Source organism: Ptiloglossa arizonensis, chromosome 10 (assembly GCF_051014685.1).
Source record: "Ptiloglossa arizonensis isolate GNS036 chromosome 10, iyPtiAriz1_principal, whole genome shotgun sequence".
Classification (NCBI taxonomy): Eukaryota; Metazoa; Arthropoda; class Insecta; order Hymenoptera; family Colletidae; genus Ptiloglossa; species Ptiloglossa arizonensis.
This window is the reverse complement of record NC_135057.1, coordinates 12,877,561-12,903,126: the sequence shown is the minus strand read 5'-3', so window position 1 is coordinate 12,903,126 and position 25,566 is coordinate 12,877,561. Positions and strand designations below refer to the sequence as shown.

At 43.6% G+C, this 25,566-nt stretch overlaps 3 protein-coding genes across 3 annotated transcripts; 2 read left to right on the top strand and 1 right to left on the bottom strand.

The window, feature by feature from the left end:
• Positions 1 to 20,445: 20,445 nt before the first annotated feature.
• On the top strand, positions 20,446 to 22,175 carry LOC143152261 (uncharacterized). The gene is made up of 3 exons (XM_076322180.1): positions 20,446 to 20,911; positions 21,036 to 21,092; positions 21,159 to 22,175. Exons 1-3 carry the CDS (start codon positions 20,540 to 20,542, stop codon positions 22,023 to 22,025), a joined length of 1,296 nt encoding a protein of 431 aa, XP_076178295.1. The 5' UTR covers positions 20,446 to 20,539; the 3' UTR covers positions 22,026 to 22,175.
• LOC143152262 (uncharacterized) lies at positions 22,053 to 23,311 on the bottom strand. The gene is made up of 2 exons (XM_076322181.1): positions 23,025 to 23,311; positions 22,053 to 22,905 (listed from the first exon to the last, which is right to left on the bottom strand). The coding sequence occupies exons 1-2, from the start codon at positions 23,049 to 23,051 to the stop codon at positions 22,141 to 22,143; spliced, it is 792 nt and encodes a 263-aa protein (XP_076178296.1). The 5' UTR covers positions 23,052 to 23,311; the 3' UTR covers positions 22,053 to 22,140.
• Positions 23,312 to 23,398: 87 nt separating this feature from the next.
• Endos (endosulfine alpha) lies at positions 23,399 to 25,297 on the top strand. The gene is made up of 3 exons (XM_076322182.1): positions 23,399 to 23,822; positions 24,117 to 24,233; positions 24,359 to 25,297. The coding sequence occupies exons 1-3, from the start codon at positions 23,781 to 23,783 to the stop codon at positions 24,527 to 24,529; spliced, it is 330 nt and encodes a 109-aa protein (XP_076178297.1). The 5' UTR covers positions 23,399 to 23,780; the 3' UTR covers positions 24,530 to 25,297.
• The last annotated feature ends 269 nt before the right edge of the window (positions 25,298 to 25,566 follow it).

Sequence of the window (25,566 nt, the reverse complement as noted above, 5' to 3'; positions counted from 1 at the left end):
TCCGTTTGGGAAAAACAATGGATAATTTTTGCGTGCGGGCTCCGTTAACAAAGTTGTAGATACTCTCCGGTCGGATCGGGAGAGATAATCAGATTCGAACTTCCTACTTTGTATTCGGTGGTACAATGGCGCGAACGTTTCGTTTAATTTATTGTTCCGGAACCCCCTACCCAAACCCCTCCCTTTCCACCCCACTCCCCGATCGGTGGAGTTTCGGTAAATTTATGGAACACGATTGCGACAGTCAAATTGAATTTAACAAAGTCGCGCAATTAAATGGTTAAATTCTGTATAATTACCCCGAAAAATTCGATCGTCATAAGCGGGGGAACCGTGGCGCGAGCGGAACGAATACGTCGATTGGATATCAAATTTCCGGATTTATTTAACGAAACGGACTATCTTCCGTCAATCACGTAAAGGTGTGGGCGTACCGTGTCACCCCCGTTCCTCCCCCTTTGTATGGCCGGGCTTTATAATGCAAATAAACCGGAGCGGGTCGGTGCTCGACGACCGTGACGCTACAAACCAGATTTTTGGGAATATCGCTGCAGCGTATCGTGCCCCGGGTATATAAAAAAAAAAGTATCTCTTACGCGAATGATTTTTGGGAAAACAGAAAATGCCTCGTTGGCGGAAAAAAAAAAAAAATGAAAATAAAACGAAGGAAAAACACACGCGCGCGCGCGCGTCCCTAAACGATGTCACGATTTTACATACATTCGAGAGCAGATTACCCGGCGCAGAGCGAAATGAACAATTCCAGGGCGTTGTTAAAAATGGGGAGAAAATATTGCACGGAAAAAAGGAAAAAAAAAAAAAAATACACCGTGGAAAACCGATCTTGCGCAAAAACGGTTCCATCGGGAAGATTGGATGGAAGAACGATCGTATCAAAACTCGTCGCGATGTTTTCGCAGAATGTGAATAATACGTGGAACAACAAAAACGGTACTACACCTTCCTTGTCTTTCGCGGTACCCTACGTTCGTTGAATAAACGAAAGGGCGCTCGAGTAGTACGAAAATAGCCGACTGGAAAGTGGTAATCTGCTCGAACCGATCGACGTGGACGTCAAAAGTGTCATGGTGCATCCAAGAAACGATCCAAAAGGAATCGGGCTGATCCCCGTGGCAAGATAACAGCGAATGGCTAATACTTTGCAGATGTTAACTCGAGCATCGGGTATTAAAGGTTCCGTGGAAGAACGTGGTACCGCTTGCACAGATAATTGGGAATCCCGACGTTGGACGTTGACAGCTCTCGACACTTGGCAAGATTATCCACGGCCATTAGGAATCGTTTGCTCGTATTGTCGTGCACAGGATCGGTGTACCGGCGTGCACGAAATCGGCACCGACTTTCCTACGAAAATTGATCCTCACGTGCCTTTTGTTGTACGTACGTTCGCATTATACGCCACGTGGAACGTATAAAGGATTAAACGCGAAGGATTACGCGTAGACGAAACGCGGAAAAACGTGGAAGAGTTTCCGATCGAGTACCGTAAACCCGATTCGAGAACGGAGTTTATCGTTAACGCGATAACGATTCCGTTCGATTCCTTTCGGCGATGAAACGCGCGGGTTCGGATCGTTCGCTCGAAACGATGGTCGATTCGCACGCGAGTCTCGTGAACACGATACTATCCGAAACCTAACTTAACCGCTAATAAGCTTAATTCTTGGTCGAAAGTAACGACGGTGCGTTTTCAGAGAACTAATTAACGTTGATCCGGATACGCGTCACCCTCTTTAAAATCGGATATCGACGGCTTGGACCGTCCGACGTCCTCTGTCGGGGAAAACTTAACGCGGGAACACCTTGCTGCGTGAGATTAAAATAATTTCGCAAACAGTGCGTAGAGAATCGTTGCAAAATGAAGTACACCGGCCCTTCGACGCGTTCGGGTCTCTTTGCGAATCGATGTAATCTTTTTATTTTAATTTTCAAACGTTGGACGACAACCGGCGGCGACAATCGTAGAGTAACCGGGCGATAAAAGAAACAAGTCTTCCGCAAACTTTCTTCATCTCGCTTCTTCTTCTTCTTCTTCTTGCGTCTCGTTTTTGTTTCTCGCGAACAGACGAGATAAAAAACCAGGACGGTGTACCTTTGATGCGATCGGGGAGGAGGGAAGAGCGGAGGGATCGGGGGATTGATAATCGTGGGTGTAATTGTTATATCACGAATCTGACTGGAATGGGGGAGGACGGGGCGAATAAAGAAGGAGCGGCGTAAAGAGGAGAGACGGGACAGGAAAGAGAGGAGGAAGGCATGCAAGGCGACGTTCTACAATAGGCAACATTAAATCTGCAAAAGAGAGGAGATTCTCTCCCGCGCGTGACAGAATGGAGAGAAGGGGGTGGAATCGGGCGTAAAGGAAGCAGATACAATTCACAATAGACCCGGCGAACCGACTCGAAGATCAAACGCCACCCCTGCAAGAACTACCGACGCCCATAACCGGCGTAAGACTTCGCCAGTGTCAAAAGTTCGGTCGTATCCGACTCGCGACCGGACGATCGTATCTAACTTGCGAGAACGGTGGTGAAAAATTTGAGAAATCACCCATGTCGCCAAACATTCAACCCCCTCCCCCCGAATGTTCCGTGGCGAATACGCGACTTCGTCGTCCGAGATCTCGGTCGCTGAGAATATTTATTTCGATCTCGAGCGTTAAAAATCTCGGTTGAGAATACTCGTTACGAATCCGAGGGTGAAAATGTCGGTTGTATTCTCTTCCAACCGAGACACTGTTCTTTCGCAGTTCGTGGTTGCACAATTTGCCAAAGTTCGTTTGTTTCGAATTCTTTTTTACTTCGATTTACTTCTACTTTACTTACTAGTCGACTTCGAGTGTAAAAAATTCGGTTCTATTCGCTCGCAACCGAGACGTCGCTCGCTCTCGGTACCGAGTTGGAAAGATTTGCGAAATGATCCCGTTGCGAGTCTTTGATCGACGAAAGTTCGATCGTCAAGGATTTATCCTGACTTCGAACGTCGAAAGTTGGCTCGTATTCGCTCGCAGCAGAACGACGTCGCTAACTCGCGATACCGTGCTGAACAAAATTGTGAATTTTCCTGCCAGTTTTACGCTACAGTAGCGTCGAATTTCATTAGCGGAATGAAAGGGGAGAAAATCGTTCTGGTAGTTCAATTCGGACGATTATCAAAGAGCCTTTCGTTTGTTCGATCGAATTACTTTGAATATAATTTGAAACGTATTTGAAAAGATAAGATTAGGCAATGCGTGGATAATACGGTTGATGATCAACGACAGGACAGAAAATTATACACCGACAGATGAAAAAAGTACACCGCGGCTTGTTCCTTCGATATTCGTAACACGATTCGGTGGTTAAATTTTTCTGGAAACGAAATATCTGACAAATTTTATCCGCACGGATCACGTACGTTCGGATATTTCTTCGACTATTCTGTACCGTAGCAATATTTTACGCAAGTAACAACTACGAAACCACGAATAGCTTGTAACGGTATCGCGATAATAAGAGCAACGTGTAATTGTGATTAATACGGTTATTATTGGATCAGTATCGCGTAACGAGAAAATGCTAACGATTACGAGAAAAAAACGATAATAAACGGGAATAATGTTAAATCGATCAGAGCCGGTGATAATTGTGACAATAACCATAATGAGCGAGTTCGTTCCTTTTGTCGTTAAAGGGTAAGAAACGTTTATCCCCGCGCCGTGTCGAAGTCCAGTTTATTGGAGCGTGTAAAAACAACGAGATAATACGAGCCTCAAATTGGCGCGCGTCCTTTCTTTGAGCGGACAGGGGAGGAACGAGTTTAGCGTGGATTCTGTAAGGGAAGTCACGGTATCAAGGACGCAGTTATTATCCCCCGGGGGCACGCGCGTATTGTTACCGTCGATTGAAGCGGAGAACCATTGAATTTTATGAGACAAACGAGGCGAAGATTGCATGTTTAAGCAATCGACGTGGCTCGAATCGAATGAAACGAAACGAAAGTACGGGAAATAATCGGCGGATTCGAACGCTTAATCTTACAATTATCGTGCCACTCTTCTCGTTAGAATCGACGGTCTACCTGCCGATAAGCTTCCGTCGCGAATCGCGAATTATGAAATCGGAACGGATCACAAACCGGTAATGAATTTTTTTATACGACCGACATCCACCATACAAATCTCGTTAAAGAAGATGTACGGTAAGTACGAGTGTAACCCTCGAAACAAATATTTGCGCGAAGGCAACGCCGAAATTGCGAAGCTCTCTGAACGATCTTTCGTCCAGAAAATAATTAACGGTCTGTTAAATACCGATATTGCCAAATTGGTGAATTTTAACGTATCGAATCAACCCGTTCCGCTACTTCTTCGAACTCTGGATACTCGAGATTCTCTCGTACAAACCTTCCGAATACCGCACTTGCAAATATCTTTAACGATTCGATCGAGTATTTTGCAGACAACCTTAATACATTTCGAACCGAACGTTCGATTCTCGGGGCGAGTAAACGAGCGATGGAAAATTTCGTACACGTTTCCTTTCTGCTTCCCCACCATTTAATTTCGTGAAATCGAGATCGAAAGGTTTCGAATCGAAAGAAAACGTCGCGCGACGATGTGCAACCTTCCACGAAACTGTTCGCTCGAAGCGAGTACCGTATCGATGCAAAATGGTGGAAAACTCACGATACCTCGACGTCTTCTTCGAATATTGCGCTCGCCGGGGTTTTCTTTCGGTTCTTTGAACCGACACGAAGAAAAGTCAAAGGTGAGAGAGGAAGCTCGGTGTAGCGGAACACGGTACCCTTTTTCAAAACTATTCCCTTTCCTCTTCTATCTTCTTTTTTTTTCTTCTTCTTTTTTTTTGTTAATCCCGGATCCTTTTCAAGCGATAACAACGCGGTCGAGCAGCCACGAAGAGGTCGGTGGTCGGGGGTGGACGCTCTTTCGTGGTTGTATATCAGGGGCGTCGCGTTATTGGCCCCCGAGGCGCCACCGAGCTTTGTCGGGTGGCACGCCGTGCACCGGATAAACCGAGACCGAAGAACCACTGACTTTTATGGGATAAACGGGGTAACGACTAACCCGAGACACGTCCGTGTGGATGTACGAAAACCACACGCGCAGAAAGATCGTACGTATACGCCACGGTTGTACGTTTGTACACGGTCTCTGCAAATGAAAGAGCGAGAGACAAAAGACAGACCGCGGTGAGTGACGAGAAAGACCAGAGATAAGCACGGACTGTGTTTGTGTTACATTTGCAGGAAGGGGTGGCGCGAATTTTCTTGCTTTCCACCGCGGTAAATTGTATTATACAGTTTTTCCGTGAAATCGCGAATAAAATTTGTATAATCGTGCAACGGATACTCGACGAGTTTAAACGTACAGGTCGCTCCACGACGAATACTCCGCTCGAGTTCGTTCCAGGGTGTTCTATTGTTTTTCGCCGCGCATCTCGCCGAGAATAATCGCAGAAATGTGCAACGAACGCAGCTTGTAAAATTTCCTCGGATATTCGAGCACGTTGCTCGCGTTATCGGAGCCGAGGATCGAATTATGAACCTCGAAACGCGCTGCCCACGATTAAAATCCCGAATCTTTTTCCAAACGTTTCTCGTAACGCGAATTTAATCGAATCGGTGGGTCGAGGAACGGTAGCGGTGAAAAGTTAACGAACAATCCCGAAACTGTATCGCGAGGAGCATGTCAGGATCGAGAACAGTGGAGAACAAGTGATATCTCTGTACCTGATCGATTCGAAGAACGCTGCAAACGAAGTACCCTGTAATCGTGTCTCTTCGAGTATCTCGAAGTGTAATTTTTTCGATTCGTAAGGTCCTTCGGTTATTCGATTAAAAAAAAACGAACGTTCGCGCGTTGAAACGCGGCAGGAAGTGACGCGCGCGAGAATGGTCGACGCGACGCTGCAATAAAAAAAAGAAGAAAAAAAAAGAAGAAGCGTCGTACGATTGTACACAAATCGGGTAGTGTCGGCGAGACAGAGGACAAGATTAAAATGTACTTACCAACCGCATAGATAGGTAGATCGACAAAAAAGAAGGATAGAGAGCAAGGGATGGTGGCTACGTCTCTGCTAAATAAACTAACCCCCGAGGGGCAGGGAAGGATCAGTGGAGACAGAGGGGGTGGTTACTGCGCGGCCCGGCGCGGCTGCCGGGATTTTATTAACTTCTGCACAACGACGACGCGCCGCACGTTTCCCTCGGGTTGGACAGGGACAGAGGAGGCCGAGACCTCGGCTCCGACAAACAGCCAAATAAAGAGATAGTAATTATTGTGTTTGTGCCCGGTTTATTTCTTCGTTGGCCCGCGCCCTCGTCACTCCACCAGTCTCTTCTAGGCGCAGCGTTCGAACCCTGTCCCGCCTCGGTCGCTCCTTAAAAAATCACCGGGAGCCTCTTAAACAAGCGACCCCTCTAATTAATCCGATGGAAAACGAATTTTTTTTTTTTTTTATCCACGGTATTCGAGGGATCGCGTATATACGCGATATTAACCCTTTGGACTCGAGAGGAGATCCTCGGTCGCCACCTGATTCAATGTACTATGAGGAAAACGTTCGTGGTTTCGAATTCAAATTGGAATTTAAGTGTTATTTAAAAGTATATAAAAATGTTTCGTTCTGGGTTAATTTCACGACTCGAAGGATTTTCTCGAGGCGTCGGTTTCTGGTAGCGAAGAAGCCTCGAGTGCGAAGAGTTAAGGGCGCGCTCCTCGGGTCATTTTCGACCCATAGTATTCTTGTACAGTTTTCTTTTATTGCGAACTATCGTAACAGACGAGATCGAGATACGAAAGTCAAAAGAAAGTTAAAAACACTATTTTCGTACACTTTGGAGTTGTGTGGCTGAATGTTGCGATAGACTGGAATCTAAGCTAGAAGTGGTTCGTTAGATAAGAAAGTTTAAAAGTACGTTGCACGGATTTCGATCGAACGATTAAAGAAAGTATAAAGTAACGTGCATTTTCGTATCGTGCATTACACGAGAGTCAGAAGGTAAGGTTTCCTTGGTAATAATTTGTTACACGCCGGAGAGAATTTAATTGTGTAATTATCGTAATTATAGTATAGTCGTTATTGAAGCGAACGGTTGTTCGTTTGGAGTAATTTATAACAGCGACAGAAATTGAAACACGGTGTCTGATATTCGTAGACCGTTGAAGTTTCATTGGAAATGTGCGTGACACGAGCACCGTGCGGTAAAGAGCGGCGCGGAAGGTTTCCGGGAGGATAAATATTCAAAACGAACAACGCGGATCGGTATCTTACCGTTCGAGATCGGTTTGTGCAGAGAGAACCGAATTCGAACTCGCGTCGCGACGAATCCGTAAATCTTCTCGGAAACTACGCAGAGAAGTAACATTCGGTGTGACACACGTAACGGTAGCCGCTATTTTTTCCGGCATTCGCACTAATCTGATGGGGGAAAAAAACGTTTCGGGCAAAAGTCAAGCGATAAATCGGAACGGTGAAAATGTGCAAAAACTTTTCATTCGATGAAAAAAGGTGACTTTTTAAAACGGCACTCTGCGTTTCTCAATCGGTAGCTTCGTAGCCGATGGAGAAACGAGTCTAACGACCAACTATAGAATAATGATTTTTAAATCGAGCTTAGAAATTTTCCGCAGTTCGATTCCCGTCCAGCAATGAAACATTCGAACGAAACGAGTAACCTCGGTTACCGATCCACCCTTCCACGTTGTTCCCCGTTGTTTCTAATCATCCCGAAGACTCTCGTTGATCTGGATCCTCGTCCATGTCCGATAAACTGCACCCAGTTTGGAACACACTTATCGTGAGGTAACGTTTACGTCGCCCCGACTCGATCGGGTGGTACCTGGGAGCCGAGAAGCTTTTCTGGAGCCGATCGATCGACCGTGGACACGAATCCGCGTGCTCGATCATCGGGCGGGTTAAATCGAGGAAAATTTCGCGCGCCCCGACAAAGGTGCCAATTACCGTTGCAGCCATCGTAACCGAAAGCCCTTAACGAATGGTATGATATTAAGAGGAGGCCCAGGATTGCCCACAGGGTAGTCGGAGCTGGAGTCGCCGAAGGTATAAACGAATCGATCGTCGGCGGCGTAAATCGCGCGTAGTGGCGACGTCCGTGCACGTGAGCGAAGGAGACAGAACGAGGAGACGAGGACGAGGAAACACAGGGCGGAACATTCGGAAGTCCGATCAGGGCCATTGGGGCTTTGATCCGTTACGTAGTATAGCCACCCCGCACGTGGCTGAATGCCACCCCCCTCTCGTGGTACCCGCTACACAGCGCCAGAAGACACCCACACCCCTACCCGCCACACCGTCGGGCTCCACGGAGTTCCCTATATTCACGGGGAATTCCAAATGATCGCGAAATAACCGCTCACTTATATCAATTCACCGGCTGCTCTTTATAAAGGCGCATTCACGCGTGCCATCCACGGAACGATCCATCCCCCTACGCACGTTAAGGACTGTACAACCTCCCTCTCCGATTCTACATCTCTCCTTGTTCGAGCAACTTCCTTTCCGCGTCCGTTCTTCGTCGATCTCCTTCCACGGTTCCATCGTCTCCCTTCATCGCTCTCTTTCTGGTCCCCCCCTGCATACCCCCTATCCACGTATAACCCACCAAACGATCGAGCCCTCGACACGATAGGGGGGACCCATCCGTACGTAACCGGGTGGTGGCGTCCCCTTCGTTCTTTTTCCAAGCACGGCTTTTAGCGTCGACCTCGAGAGGCGATCGGGAATTATCTTAGTCAATTAACTTGGACGCGCACCGCGCGCACCGCGCGTTCTCTCGATTATCCGCGCGTTAATCGCTCGTTGAAAGGAGCAAAAAAGAAGTGCTTTCCGGCGCGAGCCTGGCACCACTTTGTTTGCCAGCGCGCGCGCTGCGCGTCGGATAACGTTCAATGCCCGAGGAGAAACCGATTGTTACATACGAGAAACGATTGCCCCGTATGGAATTTACACTCTTTCGTCGTTTTTCCGCGGAGCAAGAAAAAAAACGCCGCTCGCGGTGACAACGGATCGCGACGAAGTGATTCGTACGCGAAGGAATCGCTAACTCGTTAGAATCGAAGCGGTTAGGGCGAATTCAGTGGTGTTTGGACGAGCGTCGACGAAGAGGCTTCGAGATCTTGACGAGTTTCTTTTCTTTTTTTTTCTCTCGAAAGGTTTCACAATTTTTAGAAGCGAAACTTAAGGCGATCGTCAGGATCGAGTAACTTGGAACGCAACATTGGACTTGTTTTATGCGAATCTACCAAAGTCTCGATTTCTACGACTGTTCGAATATGATGAAAATTTTATGAATATTCGATTATTTTTTTTTCCACACATTAGCGTCTCTTTTTTATACAGGGTAGAGTTGGACGATATGCGATCGGACACGAGGTTACGCGTAACGGTAAGACGAGGCAAGGAACATCTTTCGAGGTCTCGTTTCCCAGAGGCTCGAATTGGAAGATTTCATCCGGTACGAGCGCGCTCGATGATTTCCAGACTTAGATACCGATAAATAAGGAATACCCAACGTCGCGACGAGTATCGATAATACGTTTATTAACGGTTTCGCGCGTGCATTGTCGAGCGGACCGTTGAAAGCGACGCCCGAAAGAAACCGTTTGTAACGGACTAATAACCAAGTGTCAAGTGCACGCGTACTCGATAGAATTTTCCAACTCGATTTTCTCGAAAAACGGCACCCCTTCTACGAAAAAAAAAACCTTCTCTTTTTTCGACTTACACAGGTAGAACAATCCTCTCTTCCCGTATCGCGATTTTAGAAATTTAAACGTTCGTTTCGAAGTCGAAGCGCCTTAACCTCGTTGCGTTCCACGGGTCGTTCTCGACCCACGCGTCCCGACCTCGTTTCCTTGCAACCAAGTCACCCCGATAAACGTAACCAGGATCCTCCGGTGGTTCCACGGTCCTCCGGTCGTACGACAAAGACAGAAACACGAGCTCGGGACATTTCTTCGACCAAAGACTTCGATCTCGGTGCGATACGAGCGTTGGAACGTTTCAAGGTTAACGCAAATCGAAAGCGAGCGCAATATTATTTCCCGATTCGAGATTCGTGGAAAGTGGACGGGTTAGTGTTCCGTTTGGCCAAGATACGAGGCGCAACGAAACGGTGCTCGCTTCAACCGCTGGTTGTCGAACACTCCGGGTACCTTTATTGTCCCCCGGTATGCCGGAAGAGCGGGAAGAATGATCGAATTAACCGAACACTGATACAAGCGGAGGAACGAGACGCCGATTACCCGGTCGTGGGGAGGTGGCTACCAACGCGGGGGAGGGAAACGGAGACGGACGGGGGCGGTGGTGGGTCTCGGTGCTGGAAAATCGACGACCACGGTGAAACGAAGACCGCGGACGAAGACGAGGAAATGATCGTCGCCGAAAGCGATTTCTCCGGTGGGTGACGGGCGGATTGGTCGGTAGCAGGATTCAGGAGACAATGGGCAGAAGGAACGAAGAGGAAATATAATTGAGCGATTTGAGACGTCGTCGTTTGGGGGGCAGGGGGGAAGGAGAGGAGAGAAAGAGAAATGAAGGACGGATCGGTAGGAGAACGCGGAGGGGGTTGGGGAGGGGGCTTGGAGAAGAAAGGAGGAGGAGACAGGACCGCCGCGATAAAGTATAATTATTTTCCGATAGAGTGGAAATTATTCAGGAACGAGCGAGGAGTTATTGGCGATATTCATACTTTTATTAAACGGCTCTCTCCTTCTGCCTTCTTCCGTTCCACCCCGTTCCTCCTACTCCACCGCCTCCGTTCACCAGCCCCCTCCCCCTGCGCGCCACCCCCGTCAACGCTCGGTCCAACCTCCACCCGCCCAGCTGGCACCCCTTTTTTTTTTACTTCAGCGCCGATCGGAGATGTATAGTCGCCACTCACGGCAAATTAAGCCCTCTGCTACTATTTTATTCCATTGTCCTTCCGGCGGCCGTAAGGTACGCCCGTCCCGCGGCCAATCGCTAAGAATGTAATTACTTCTCGTTTGCCAGACGAATACCCTCCAATCCTCTCCTCTCCCCCCCCCCCCCCCTCGTCCTCTACCCCGTCCCGCACTCGGTCTCCTTCACTCCGCTCGAGTATCGATAACGCGATACGACATGTCCGTAATTGCTTAAACAATTAGTTTCCGACGATTAATTTAAAGGCACTTCTGTTACCTCGACGTTCCCGGTAATCGTCGCCGATACAGGATCCGGGATTATTAGTACAGGAAATTTCATTATTTCCCGTTGACTTAGCCGAGAGAATTCGGGGTACCGTTGTACACCGTGCCATCGGAATTCGAAACTGGAAAAGGTATTCATTCGTTCTCGTCGAGAGAGAAGATTCATCGACGAGACTCCCGCACCCTGCACCGGAGAGTTCCAACCGGTGTACCTCAACCCGTCCCTGTGCCCGGTATCGCGAACAATTTGCGTCGTTTACTTATCGTTTTCAATTCGCCAACTCGACGATCCTCGTCCCGAGTCGTGATCCTGTGCATCGTGTTCACGACGATGAGATCACGCTCGTCGATTTGCGCGACGATCGAAAAAAAAAAGGTAAAAAAAAAGAAAAAATAAGGTAACCACGACACGTAGAACCCGATGGATCTTTGAACGGTAACCTCCGCGAAGAAGCATCGCCCTGGAAGCCAACAACCACTCGATCCATCGAGCAAACGAAACACCTGCCCGTGCACATTGCCCCGCTCCGTCTACCGAGCTTCCTTCCTGGCCCCCGGTGCTGTCTTACTTTATAAAAGCAGACGATCCTCGTCCTGCTGATGACACGTTGATAATGATACTCCGCAGCTATTCACGAGCGAGTAACATTGTTAACTTTGCAATAAAGCGGGGGTGATACCGTCAGCCAGGGGACAAAGAGGACGAGCGCGTAGGAGGGGGGTTGGAGGAGGAGGATGAGGTGGAGGTGGAGGTGGAGGTGGTGGAAGAGGCTGCGGAACGGGGTGGGAGGAAGCGATGAAGCAGCAAGAGCGAGAGGAAGGGGGATAAAGCGACACAGAGAAAGCGAGATCTCACCCATTGTAAGGTAAGGGATGATAATAGGTTGACATCTGCACTCAGCAGCCCCCGGTTCCAGCAGCTCGTTGGAAACGCAATTAATATTCGTAATTATGCCACATCCCCACCTACTCTCTCTCTCCCCTTCGTTACCCCCCTTTCCTCTACCCTCCTGTACCCCCCTGGCTCTCGATCCACCGCTTCGCTTCGTACTCTACGCTTACTTTCGTCGTCCCGAGGAAGAACGGGATTTAACGAGATAAGTTGCAATCACGACATCGGGAAGGTATTAATTTTTCTCCCCTCCTCCCACCCCCCGCCCCCTACTACCTACCAACGTTTCTCTTTTTGTCCATCCACCTCTTCCTCCTACTCTCGATGGAGAGGGAAAGGTCGAGGGGGCGTATTCGAATTTTTCAATCGGATTAAGCGACACGGCTACTCGCGAACAATCTTCCGCGCGATGAATCTCGATCGAGAGCGTCGCGACGCGACCCGACGACACGCTCGTCCCGACACCGATTAATTCCCGTTCATTTATCGCGACATGGAACCCGTATGGAAATATCAATCGCCGATGGTATCGATACGATCCGTCCGTCGACGAGTATCTTCGATGTCAAGGCTTGGAATAAATCTTCGCTCGGATATCATTTTCCATTTTTGAAAATCAAATTGGGCTAATTTTTCCACGAATTCTTTCCGCGCGATCGTTATTCGATCGAAAACGAAACGATTGGGAAATTTCTTTTTTTATCTAATCACCGTACAGTCGAACGTACCGGGGATAGTTAATTTTCACTTTTGTTTACCAATTATTATTTCGATAAACTCTTGTTTCAAATCCTGAAATTTAGCTTGGCTGTGGAAAATTCATCGAATTCTAACCCTCGAGAGTTGTCAAATTCCGTTCGACGTTCAGACCGATTAGCGAGTACCGGTTCTTTTATTTTTAACGAGTCGCTGGTGTAATTAAACGGGTATTAAACTCTGTGTCATCGATAGGTAATAGATAACGACACGATCACGCGCTCGAAAAACTCTCGAATAGTTCAACGACATTCCTCAGACGCAAGAGTATCAATTTTCGTCGCGTCGAGAATTTCTACGCTATCGATTTTAGCGTATCTCGTAAGTTGTCTTCTCCGATTTTTATATTAACACTGCTATCGCAATCGTGTGTTCACGCGTGCCGCACATGTTAGTTAACAATTCGAAAGCACTGGACACACCGAGCTCTCGACTCCGCGCGCCCCCGTTCCAAACAATAACGGGGTTGGGATTTATTTGCGGCGTTGAGGTAACCCTCCATTCTTCCGCCCTACTAAAAACTGTCACTTTCAGGTTACCACCTGCTGTCCCGTCTAATTGCCTGCGGAGACCGAGGGAATCGATACGTCGAAGATCCGATCTACGATCCCCGAGGACTCGTCGTAACGTTGACCCGCGCGATCTCGTGAAATTTTTCAAAGAAAAAAGACGGAGGGGGCCAAAGAATCCTGGAAAAATAATGCACGAGAAAACGTCCACTGGCATTCTCGCAACATTGAAAGACACACGTGTTTGTGAAACAATTTTTCTTTTACAGTTCATCGACGCCACACGACCCAATACTCCTTGAAGGTAATAAGGGGGGCCCCCCGAAGAATTGTGAAAAAATTAACCCCTAGGAAAATGTCCACGGAACACTAGAAAACGCGCCAAAAGTAGTTTTCTTCTTCGATTCATCGAACGCGATCTAAAGCTTCTTGAAGGTAACAAAAGGGGCCCCCCGAAGAATTGTGAAAATATTAACGCCTAGTAAAACATCCACGGAACACTAGAAGACGCGCCAAAAGATCTTTCTTCTTCGGTTCATCGACTCTACGTGACGCAATTGTCTCTAAGGATGACAGGGGGGCCCCCCGAAATAATCGTGATAAAAATAACGCGCGATAGAACTTTTACTCGGATCCGCGCGACCAATAGACGTCCCTAAAGCGACGGAACATTTTTTCTTCTTCGGTTCATCGACGCTACGTGACCCAACGTTCTCTAAAGGTAAAAGGGGGCCCCCCGAAAAGTCGTAGAAAAAAACCACCCAATAGAACATCCGCCAACATCCATACGACATCGAAAAACACGCCTTAAACGACGAAAGGATTATTTATTTCGGTTTATCGACGTTACGCAACGTTCTCGGAAGACAAAAGAGGGGGCCCCCGAAAAATCGTGGAAAAAGAAAACCGCGCGATCGAACGTTCGGCAGCGTTCATGCAACACCGAAAGTACGCGCATGTTTGCGCGCGACGCGCGGAAACAATTTTTCTTTTTCCCGTTGATCGACGCTACGCGACCCGACGCTCCCGAAGCGAGGGGGTAGCAGGGCGGTTGGGGACCCTTCGCGCCACACACGCTTCGTTTTCCAGCGCAATCCGGGCGCGGACTCGGCGAAACACATAATTCCATACCTAAGAGAGACGCTCAATGGGGCGGAAATTACGCAACGGAATTTGCGACTTCTCGTCCACCGAAAGCCCCGCTGTCCAAATAGAAAATGGATTAAGAGCATCGAGGTACAGTTTCGAAGCTGAGTCGCAGATATTATCGGTAATAGCGCAATTATGATAATGGCGGGTAATTCTGCACAAAATTCAGATAGAGGGAAAGAGAGGGGGGGCGGGCGGGCGATGCGGGGGGTACGGGGAGGACGCGGGCACGGAAAGGAGACAGCACGGGGCGAACTGAGACTGCTAATGAAGGAAACAGTTAGATTCAAACGGCCTCCAATAATTATCCTGCCAGCCATCCATATTATAGTCTTGACAATGCGCGAAATTGTTCACACTTCCCTTGACAGTACATCTAACGCTCCGTAGTTCCTGGATGCTGGATGCAAAGGGATGCTCCGTCACACCGAGGGGGTAGGGGGTACCACGCGTTACTACCCCGTCCCCTCGTTCGGTGCTATTCGAATCCTTGGAACTCGCGTTTCGTTATTATCTCGGGCCCCGAGATCGTTCGATGTCTCTTTAAAATCGTTCGCGTTCCCTCGGTTTCGCCCATTTTACAAATCTCGCTGATAAAATCATCGACGATCGTACGAAACGACCGACGACCGATCGATTTTAACCATCTTGAACTACACATTCTCGAGGTCGTTAGAAACATTTTTTTTTTTTCCTACCAGTATAACCACTGGTCGGTTTTAGTTTTGGAGATCTGGAGGAAAGTGTGTCCGAAATTGTACGTGTAATTTAGTATCCCTTCTATTAACGTTAAATATTATTATTGTCGATGAGCCGAGTTTAGGTAAGAATCTACATGAACACCATCGTCGTTAGATTAGAACCTAGTGTACTCGTAACTCGAATTTAATAGAAATTTTTTTGCAAATATTTTCATCTCGACAACGTGCTTCAAGTTCGTAAAAATCGACTAGGTATTCATCGTTCTGGATAATCAACGAATCTTCTAGCATAGATATTTTTATTGTAGCGTCAATAGTGATGCAGGTCGACTCCGAGACATCCAAGGAACGGTAGTTTGCACACTGTGACAGTTTCGAGAACGATTTCAACGCGAAAAGTATAGTCGAGTTTGTGCAAACGTTTGTCCTATTTAACCTTGCCTTCCAGGTTGCAGCCATTGCGATATTGCGAGTGTTGTGCTCGCGTAAACGCGTTCGCGTGGTTTTCGGTCTTGAACCGATCCTTGAAATCCTCGCCGCGCATTAAGAAATGGGCCGATATAATCGGATTTCGAACATCGTTACGAATCCAGCGTCAAAGCGCAACTGTTCCTGGGAAAGTGGCTCCATTATGGCGTTCTCTCAAACATCGTTGCGTTAAGCACTTACGCTTACGCGGCGGATTACGAGGTTAGAGACGTGCAAAATACTCTAAGTGGATTAACGAACGGTCTTGAGTTACTCCGATTCGTTCATTGTTCGATAATGGTTCCAGAATCGTTGGAACGGTGGTATATTCCACGTAAAACTCCAAAATATTCTCCAACGCGTAATTTTCCAGCACAGGAACGAATATTTTGTTACAATCGTCCCTCGAGCATCGAACGAATCGAAACACTCTTCTCTTCGAAGAAGATGAGCGTTCTTCTCTCGTCCAGCGTTCAAATTCAGTGATATTAAAACGTGAATATCTACGAAAGCTCGAAAACCCAAGGATTCGAAGAATTGTACAGAAATTCTCAAAGAAATTATTCGAAGAACAATCGAGCAATTAAAATATCTTCTCCCAAAGAAACTCTTCATACGATGAACAACTGAACGCAAATATTCACAAACGGAGACCCGAGGAGCTGAAAAATTTCGCGAAAGTCTCAAAGAAATCGTTCCAAGAAGCATCGAGCTTCGTCGGAATATTTATCATTTTCCAAAAGAGATTCGAATCGAAATCGAGACAGAATTCGTAACTTATACAGCATCCAGACGCGCGTACTCGCGAATACTCGAGAATTTCGGGGCAAAAATAGTACGATGGGACTATTTTAAAAACGATCGTGTACATTTTGCGACACGTAGCGGTTTATTTCCACCCCAACTGGTCGTGGATTCGCGCGAATCGCAAGATCGTACGCACCCTCGGCGGCAGTCACACTGTTATTGGTATTAAGCTACTTCGAAATCCCGCGACTGCATGCAGCCGACTCGTGATTGCGGACCTCTTAGGAAATATAATCAGTGCGATGAATGCACGCGTCGAACGATCGTCGGACACGTAAATTCATGTCATCGGGGGGGCTTGAACCTCGAAGCAGGCGCCCGTTGGGTTTGGGTGTTGATGTGTTGATATTAGTAGAGCTAATTTGATAGTTTAATCAATTTCCGCAAGCCGACGGGAGTTTAATGGTGATGTCATCATTTTCAACGGGGCACAATGGGGTTAATCTCGCTCGACGAGCTAATATTCGGAGAGTTAACAGAGTTTCAAATGCAGGCAGGGCCGTCATTTGCTCGCATCCGTTCCGTGGCCGTTGCGCGCCGCGACTCGGACAAAGTTTCCCTTTTTCGAAATACCACCGTCCGTCGAATAATACCACCGATCGCGTCGAAACGCAAGACGTACGACCAAACGGTAAAAGAAAGAGAAAAAGATGGAAAAGAAAAGTGTGTGAGAGAGTACCGAATACTCCGATCGGAAAATCGACCGCCGAAAAATCAACGGAACGATTCCAATTCTATCGAAGAGACGCGATCCCAACAACCGATTTCGAAGTGTGGGTTAATCACACTTGTTCGCTAATCGTGTCCTGAGATTTGGAATTTTCATTGAGCGCGAATCGAAAAACTCGTATCGCTCGATGGAGAAACGAGCCGATCGAGATATTCATCCAAGAATCGAATAAATGAAACGCGAGATAGGAGAAGAAACACGACACGGTTCGGATAGAAGGAAGAATTTCCCATACGATAGGACTCGCTCGCCTCGAAGCCGGTGAAAAATCAAGCCCCGGATAGACCACCGAGGGGGTACGAGGTACGGGGTGTGGGTGTGGGTGTTGGGCGTAGGGGGACGGTCGGTGGGGTAGCTGGGCGGGGTGGTGAGGGGGTGGAAACCAGCCAGAAGAGAGGGATGCCGGATTACCACCGACGGAATTAAAGATTCACAGGCGTGTTTCGCAGTTTTCGTTCGAGCGGCCCTGCATGCGAATCCCCGAGCGGGCATATTAGGTGGAGGCACGCAGTTAGGCAATAACCGCTGTCAATAGAACCCGGCCTCTCCTCCTCTCCTGGAGTGGCCCCCACTCGAAAATGCTACTCGCTAAATTAGGTAGGTTATATGGGCTTCGTTTCATTTGCGAGCAAACTTTAATAAACGCTAAAATTGCGTAAAAGAGCAAGGTTTTCAGACGAGCGAATCAGGGTCGGGGTGATCCCTCCTCGTCGACGGGGCTCCGCGCATATACGAGGAGTTGCGCCGCGGCCGCTTCGGAAACTACCGAATCGGAATTTTTTCTTCTCATTACGGACCACCCCACCACCGCTACCCTACCTCCTTGTTTACAGAGAAATGTAGACGAATCCTCTCGGTAGTGATTATATTTGGAAATTAATCGCAACGGAACCTACCTCGATATAAATTACAAACTTTCGCCCGCAATTTTTTCTGACTACGGCCCAAACCGTATTGTACGCGTTACCGCGTTACGATTATATTGTTCGTTTAAACGCGTCGCGTACTCGTTCTCTCGCTTTTTCCACCGAGTCGTGTTTCCATTTCTGAAAAGGAACGATCGTGATACACGGTGCGTTGTATCGGGTAATTCGGAGAGTCGTTTCGTTTTCCAAAACGGGGAATGTATAATTTGATAAAGTGGTTATAGATTCTAAGAAAAATCGTGTCTCGTTTTCACCGAAAGAAACGAAATTACTTCTCGAACGACACGATAGATTACCGCGTTACGATAGTCTTCGTTTAAACGCATCGTTCGCAGTGATTTTTCCTCTTTTTCAACCGAGAGACAATTTTCACCGAGTCGTGTTTCCATTTCTGGAAAGGAACGATCGTGATACACGGTGCGTTGTATCGGATCGTTTCGTTTTCCAAAACGGGGAATGTATAATTTGATAAAGTGGTTATAGATTCTAGAAAAATCGTGTCTCGTTTTCACCGAAAGAAACGAAATTACTTCTCGAACGACACGATACATTACCGCGTTACGATATTCTTTGTTCAAACGCATCGTTCGCCGTGATTTTTCCTCTTTTTCAACCGAGAGACAATTTTAACCGGGTTGTCACTCGTAGACGAGTCGTGTTTCCATTTCTGAAAAAAAAAAACGATCGTAACACGGTGTATTATATTGGGTTGTTCGGGAAGTCGTTTCTTTCTTTTGAAACACGATTTTTTTAGAGTGTACGAATGTTTATTAGGTTACTCGGAAAGTGATTTCGTATTTTTGAAACACGATTCTCTTACGGTGTATAAATGTTTATTAATAATACACGAATATTACACGAATAAACATTTGTACAGTGTAAAAGAATCGTGTTTCAAAAATACGAAATATTGTTCGTTTAACCGCATCGTTCGTCGTGCTTTTTTTTTTCTTTTCAACGCGAAAGATTCTCCCAATTTTAGCCAGTTCGTGACTCGTAGGCGGTCGTGTTTCCATTTCTGGAAAGAAACGATCGTACCACGGTGCCCACCGAATTGTTGTTTGTATCGTTGCGAACGATCGATCGTAGTTAATTTTAGTTAACCGACATCGACCGCGCGCGATTACTTGTACGGTATTAATAATGTAGAAAGGGTTCGGCGCAATTGTTCACCGAATAAATTCCAAAATTATCGAATAGGAAATTTTTAGTTCTAAACTTGGTAAATATTCTTTAGATTCCAAGAAACGAAATTCTTCGATCGATACGAATCGTCTTTGACGATGATTTGCTCGTTTGGAAGAGAAATGAATTAATCGTTGACTCTTGCAATTGTTGGCTCTTCGCGTTACAAACGGAGTACGATTATCAGTTTATGGAATATTTCGAAAGTGTACAAAAATATTCCTACGGTTTTTCCACTTCTTGGTCGAGCGTTACATCGGAAGAGAGATCCGAGAGATCCGACGGGTCAGGAAAATAACGAGATTAGCTCTATCGGGAAAATAACGAGATTAGCGCTATCCTCTGGTAGGTACACAGAGCGGAGACTAGGTTCCAAGTTCGAGATAAACTACTTTCAAGGCTACCGAGCACGAATCTTTGCGCTCTGCCGACTAATTATTATTTATATACACTTCCCGATCAATGCGGTGATAAGCGGAAGACACGTGAACTCTATGCGGAAAATATAACACAGAAAATGACCCTAGGGTGAACAACACGGTTAACACCGCGTCTCTCCCGATTTTATCTCATTTTGTTCGACGAAGAAATTACTCGACAGTACTGAACGAGGAGATCCAAGAAACTTTCGATCGTTCCTACCTTATTATTGTAAAATAGGGCGAGAGAACAGATGGGACTCGAAGAACTTTATAAAGCTGTTTAGGTAGCCGTAATATCGAAAATATACTTGGTTTCAAGTTGCCAAAACGTTTCGAGTTCCATCCGTGATAACGAATGGAACTTATTGTTACAATATTTGTTGGGATCGATGAGTACCATAAACGATGTACAGCGATCAATTTTCTACGTTCGCTGACCTTACCGACTTCGATGGTTCGGTTTAATATAGTTGGCGGAATCAACGTTTTTAAACCAAGAGGTCGCTCTAAAACCACCGACATTTTACAAGATCGGTATTTCAGATCGTGTGACACGAACTCCCGTAAGATGAACCGTCTATTGTACATCTTGTTTATGTAAATGATACCTCATCCGTGATCCGATAGATGTCGCTGTACGCTTAGATCTCTTGACGACCTCTATCAACAGTTGAAACAACCTCGTGTATCGTGCAGCTGTCAACTTCTCGGGATCAGTTTCGATACGTACACTGTACGAATTACTGATTTTACGTAAATGAAAAATATTTTCTTTGTTAGAAATGAGTCTTGTAGCGTATGACAGTAGCGATGAAAGTTCCGAAGATGAAAAGTATAACTGCGAAATAGACAGCGAAGTAAATAACGCTGTTGAAGAACCTATAATTAAACGAGCAAATGACAAATTATGTTTACCTTCTCCAAAACATGATACACTCGTCACAGTGGTTAAGGACAATAACGTTGATACGGATGCCTCATCGAAAAAAATACATTTCGATAAATTACCTAAGCCTAAAAGTTTAATTACCGAACCAGAAAATATAGAAGAAGACGATATCCCTCTTCCAAAGAAAATGATCGAACTAATACCTGAGAAAACGATCAAAAAAAATCGTGCACCAGTTAGGATAACAGTTCCCTCTTTATCCGACGTAAGAACCATTTTTCTTTCCGCAAAATTTCATATTTAATAAAGAAATATGTACAAATATTTATATATCGTCTTTGGTAAATGTAATTCGATAAATTAATATATTTTATTTTTATCGATCACAGTTTAAAGACATCGAAGAAGAAAATGAAACAAAATGCGTTAAAATTAGATCGTCGAGTGTAAGTATGCATACGTACGCTAATTAATGCCTGATAAAATAGACAAATAACTTTGAACAATTTTAGAAAGGTACCAAACTTTTTGCCCTTTTACCACCGCCGAAAGGAGTCGAAGCAAGGAGTACTAATAATTTAATACCTACCGTTATTAATAAAACATTAGTAAAAACAAATCGAACAAAAATACAAACCGATAAAGTAAAAAAAGTTGAAACAGCAAAAAGTTCTATAGGAATAAATTATGATTCAAATTCCGAAGATGAAGACGATACCGCGAACAGCAGTACCGATTCTACAACAGATTTCTTTGCTCTATCTTCGACTGAAACCGCTTCGAATCGTTCTACGTTAGATTCCTTAACTAGCGATGCTCTCTTGAAAGAGGAATCGAGTATTATTAATTCGATAGTTAAAAGCGATTCGAACAAAGACAGTGCACTTAACACGGTTGTAAAAGAAACCTGTGCCAATGTTTCTCAGAAGACATTAGTAAGTACTGTCATGAACTTACCAAAGGAAGAGATATTACTCAAAAACAAAGCAGAAGTGGGCCCAAAATTACCTGTACCTGAACAGGAATATAACATCGATATTGAAGGAAATGTGGCTTTCGATGATAAAGCTATTGAATATCTTTGTGGGAAAAGAGGAATAAAGCGAAAAAATAAAGAAATCGAAGAAGCAAATATTATTGAAATTAATGGCGAAGACATTAAACCCGACGAACGAGAATGGTTGGTAAAAGCATTGACGGAAGAACCAGTGCAAAGACCGGTTTCTATGCAAGGTGGTGGAGTGAATTCCCAGTCTAAAAAGAAGCATCAAATAACATACTTGGCGCATCAAGCAAAGGCTATGGAAATGGAGTTAAAAAATCAATGGGCACAAAACAGGATGACCAGAAAACAAACACAGTCAAAATATGGCTTTTAAATAAGCATTTGTAAAAAAATATACATATAACATTCTTTATTATTGTATAAAAATGAAAAAATTTACAAAAGAAACATATTGCAAGTGTAATTAATAATATTGTTATGTTTACTGCTTAAAAAGAACTTTTCTCTGAAAATGCTTTTTCCAAAGTTTCATATTCCTTTCGTTTAACTTCGAGTAGAGCTTTAGCTTGTAGTAAATTTGGTGGTAAATCTCCATATTGATTAAGATATTGTTTAAGTTCTGCTAGTTCACCTGACATTTCTAAATATCTATGGTATTTATTTAATATATCTTGCGGATAAAGATCTTCAATTTGCATATCTATTAAATCAGCTTCTAATGTCTCCAAAGTTTGCTGATATTCGTTTAACTTTGTAGATAATGTAATTTTATTACAGTAGACATTTTCTTGCTCCTTTTGTGTATTTTCCAAGAAGCATTCGAGAGAATTTACAGCTTCTTGCAAACGATTCAGCTTTCTTGAGAAAATGGAATATTTTCTAAACAGATGATCGTACAATAATGACAACTGTTTTTCTTCGTGTTGTTTTTTCTTTTCTTCTATTTTTTTTCTTTCGCTTACTATAGTCAGTGCAATATCATCGAGATCGGAGAGCTTTTCGAATCTTAAAATTGAAGCTACCTTTTGTAATCCTTCCCTGATGTCATTGGGTAAGGATTGTAATTCCAGATTTAATTTAGATAGTAATAATACAATCTCCTTTCCAAATGCAATACTTTCCTCTGTTGTTTCCCAAATTCCTCTTTGCAAAAATTGCAGTAACGGCTGTTCTTCTGGAAGAATAGTATCTTCGCGATCCTTTGCACTCGAAGCAACGCTTGAAATAGAATCATTGTGCGAAAATGATTCCACCTATGATTTATATTTTATTAATAATTACTACGTGCTGATATTGTATTTCACAATACTATTTAGAAAATTTTTTAATATTTTTATTATCAAGAAATTTCAAATATATGAACCAAAATTACCTCACTATTGTACTCCATACTGAACATAAGTACACCGGTTTTTATTTAATTAGAAAACCGTTACAAATCGCGCTCTTTTACAAGAGTTCCTAAATACATCAATTTTTAGTTATTACTAAAAATAATAAAATGAAAATAGGTACTTGTTTGTATAGTTTGCATTCACTGCAATAAATTAAATTCGTCACACATTGCATTTCGTCCATAAAATACACGATAATAATACTGTCTAGTACGAAGAAATTTTCCGAAATTTTATGGTAAATAGTTTAAGACTCGTTTCCATGTTGAAACCAACCAAACGTATGAGATGAAATTTTTATGTTAACTATTTTTATCGACCGGAAATGCACGTGTGCACTTTGCTATTAGCAGATTTGATGATAGCTTGCTTATATAAGTTGACAGACAGTGTACGTTCACAAATTATTATTTAAACTGCGATTTTTATCGCTAGTTTACGTCATGAAAATTCGCACCTTGGTCGAATTCCGGTAACGGCCGCCTGAAAACTCATGATCCTGTATAAATCGCTATTGCTGGTTTTATGTACCGCACTTTCATTGACAGTTATTTGTTTTCGGCAACGACAAAGTTTATGAAACTGTGAATATACAGAGTTGTACGATTCAGAAACGAAAGATATCGATGTTACTGCACTGCGTATTTTTATACGTCAGTGTCAAAACGCGTATTTAGAAGCAAATTGATAAATTCTCAAAACATCACCGAAAAAAGTGGTTAGAAGCAGTAAGGATGAGCGACGATCAAGCAAACGAACTGGCTCAAACAGTTGAGGTAAAATTTGCTTTGAGCGACAAAATCTACTTTTATTTATTTTACTCGCAAAAGGATACATATCTTGTTTGTTAATCCAAATTCATTTCTAACATTTTTAATGTTAATTTAAATGAAATCAATATTTAAATATTAAATTATTTTTACATTATTAATAAGTATAACTGAAAACAATTAAAATACGTGTTGGTAATGTACTTTTATTTGTGCATAAAAGTATATAATAGATTTTTAATAAGAGTAAATTTAAGTATGTAAGTGATCTTAAAAAATATGAAATAATTTTTGTCACAGTTGACTTCGAACGAAATTGAAAAGATAGAAGAAGCAAAATTGAGGGCAAAGTTTCCAAATACAGGACGTCAAATTAGTGGACATTCAGCATTTATGCAGAAAAGGCTAGCGAAAGGGGTATATAAATTTTATATATTTATTTTGGAATAAAATACTTTAAAATAATAATGTATTATAATGACTAAATAGATTAATAATTTAAATATTTAAAAAATTCTAAAAGGTGTATGAAACATTTTCAGCAAAAATATTTTGATTCTGGGGATTATCAAATGGCAAAACAAAAATATACAGCTAAACCAAAGCCAGCTGGTGTTTTGCCAACAGGTGATGCTATACCTACACCTGAAACTGTACCGCAACGAAAAACATCTATCATTCAACAAAAATTTAACACATCGAGTACTTCATAAATTTCTGTAACATTTTCAAAGTATTGCAACTCCAGTGATATGATGCGATCGTATGCAATCCGAATTTTAAACAATCCAGTGTCTTTATATTTTATAGATGGTATTATTTAAAAAATTTAGTTTCTCTGATATTTCTCAGATGCCTGTTTGATGAGCAGAGCTTCGATGCAAGAATTTTATGTTTACAATGATATTTATAATTTTTAATATACTGCTTGCTGTGAAAGCATTTTTTTGAGAGTTGTTTCTGAAAATCATTAAGGCGCTTTAGAAAAAATGAGTTATAATTTATAATATATTTTTTGACAATGTATTTGTATTCAACAGTGTAGTTTTGACCTTTGATTTATTAAAAATGGGAGTGTCACTATTTAAATAACACTCGCATATAATTTCATTATTTGAGTTATTTTTATAGACAGCAATAAATTTGGATCTTAGATTCGCAAGCATGAAAGTAGGAATTCAAAATTTGTTGTATAAATAAGCAATGAGCTAGGTATTTAAGAATACAAGGAAAAAATATGATTGGTGACAAGAGATGATAATGTAAATGTAACCACTTGTATATGCAATAGAATTTCAGGATAAGACATTTTACAGATCTGCATTTCCAAAGTTGCTGTGATGCGCTTAGTAAGACTATTTTCTTATAAGATATCAGGTTGTTGTAAGAATCTGTATGTAGCATAAAACAATCTTAAATATAGCAATTGTTTTGGTTATTGTAAACTATATTAGTAATATATTGCAATTTAAACATAATAATATTTGTTTAGTTACTTATCCATTTTCATAATAGTGAAGTAAAAGTTAGAAAGTAAACTTTTATGCATTATTAACTGTCGTTAATTATTATTATTATCATAATATTTGTGTGTTGAAGTATGTAGAGATCTTAAAAAATTTATTTTATCATACGAATGATAAGATGGATATTTAATAATGTAAGTGCACTTACAAATAAAAAGAATTCAGCAGAGGAAGTTCATTTGTAGAATTTTTATTAGTATAATATTGCTAATTGTTTTAAGTTA

What these genes read in the sequence shown, in the direction of transcription:
- LOC143152261 (XM_076322180.1), top strand. Translation starts at nt 20,540, where the DNA reads ATGAGTCTTGTAGCGTATGACAGTAGCGATGAAAGTTCCGAAGATGAA. An exon ending in CAGTTCCCTCTTTATCCGAC is followed by an intron (nt 20,912 to 21,035) that starts GTAAGAACCATT and finishes TATCGATCACAG; the next exon opens with TTTAAAGACATCGAAGAAGA. An exon ending in TTAAAATTAGATCGTCGAGT is followed by an intron (nt 21,093 to 21,158) that starts GTAAGTATGCAT and finishes GAACAATTTTAG; the next exon opens with AAAGGTACCAAACTTTTTGC.
- LOC143152262 (XM_076322181.1), bottom strand. Translation starts at nt 23,051, where the DNA reads ATGTTCAGTATGGAGTACAATAGTGAG. An exon ending in GTATGGAGTACAATAGTGAG is followed by an intron (nt 22,906 to 23,024) that starts GTAATTTTGGTT and finishes TATAAATCATAG; the next exon opens with GTGGAATCATTTTCGCACAA.
- Endos (XM_076322182.1), top strand. Translation starts at nt 23,781, where the DNA reads ATGAGCGACGATCAAGCAAACGAACTGGCTCAAACAGTTGAG. An exon ending in AACTGGCTCAAACAGTTGAG is followed by an intron (nt 23,823 to 24,116) that starts GTAAAATTTGCT and finishes TTTTTGTCACAG; the next exon opens with TTGACTTCGAACGAAATTGA. An exon ending in AGAAAAGGCTAGCGAAAGGG is followed by an intron (nt 24,234 to 24,358) that starts GTATATAAATTT and finishes AAACATTTTCAG; the next exon opens with CAAAAATATTTTGATTCTGG.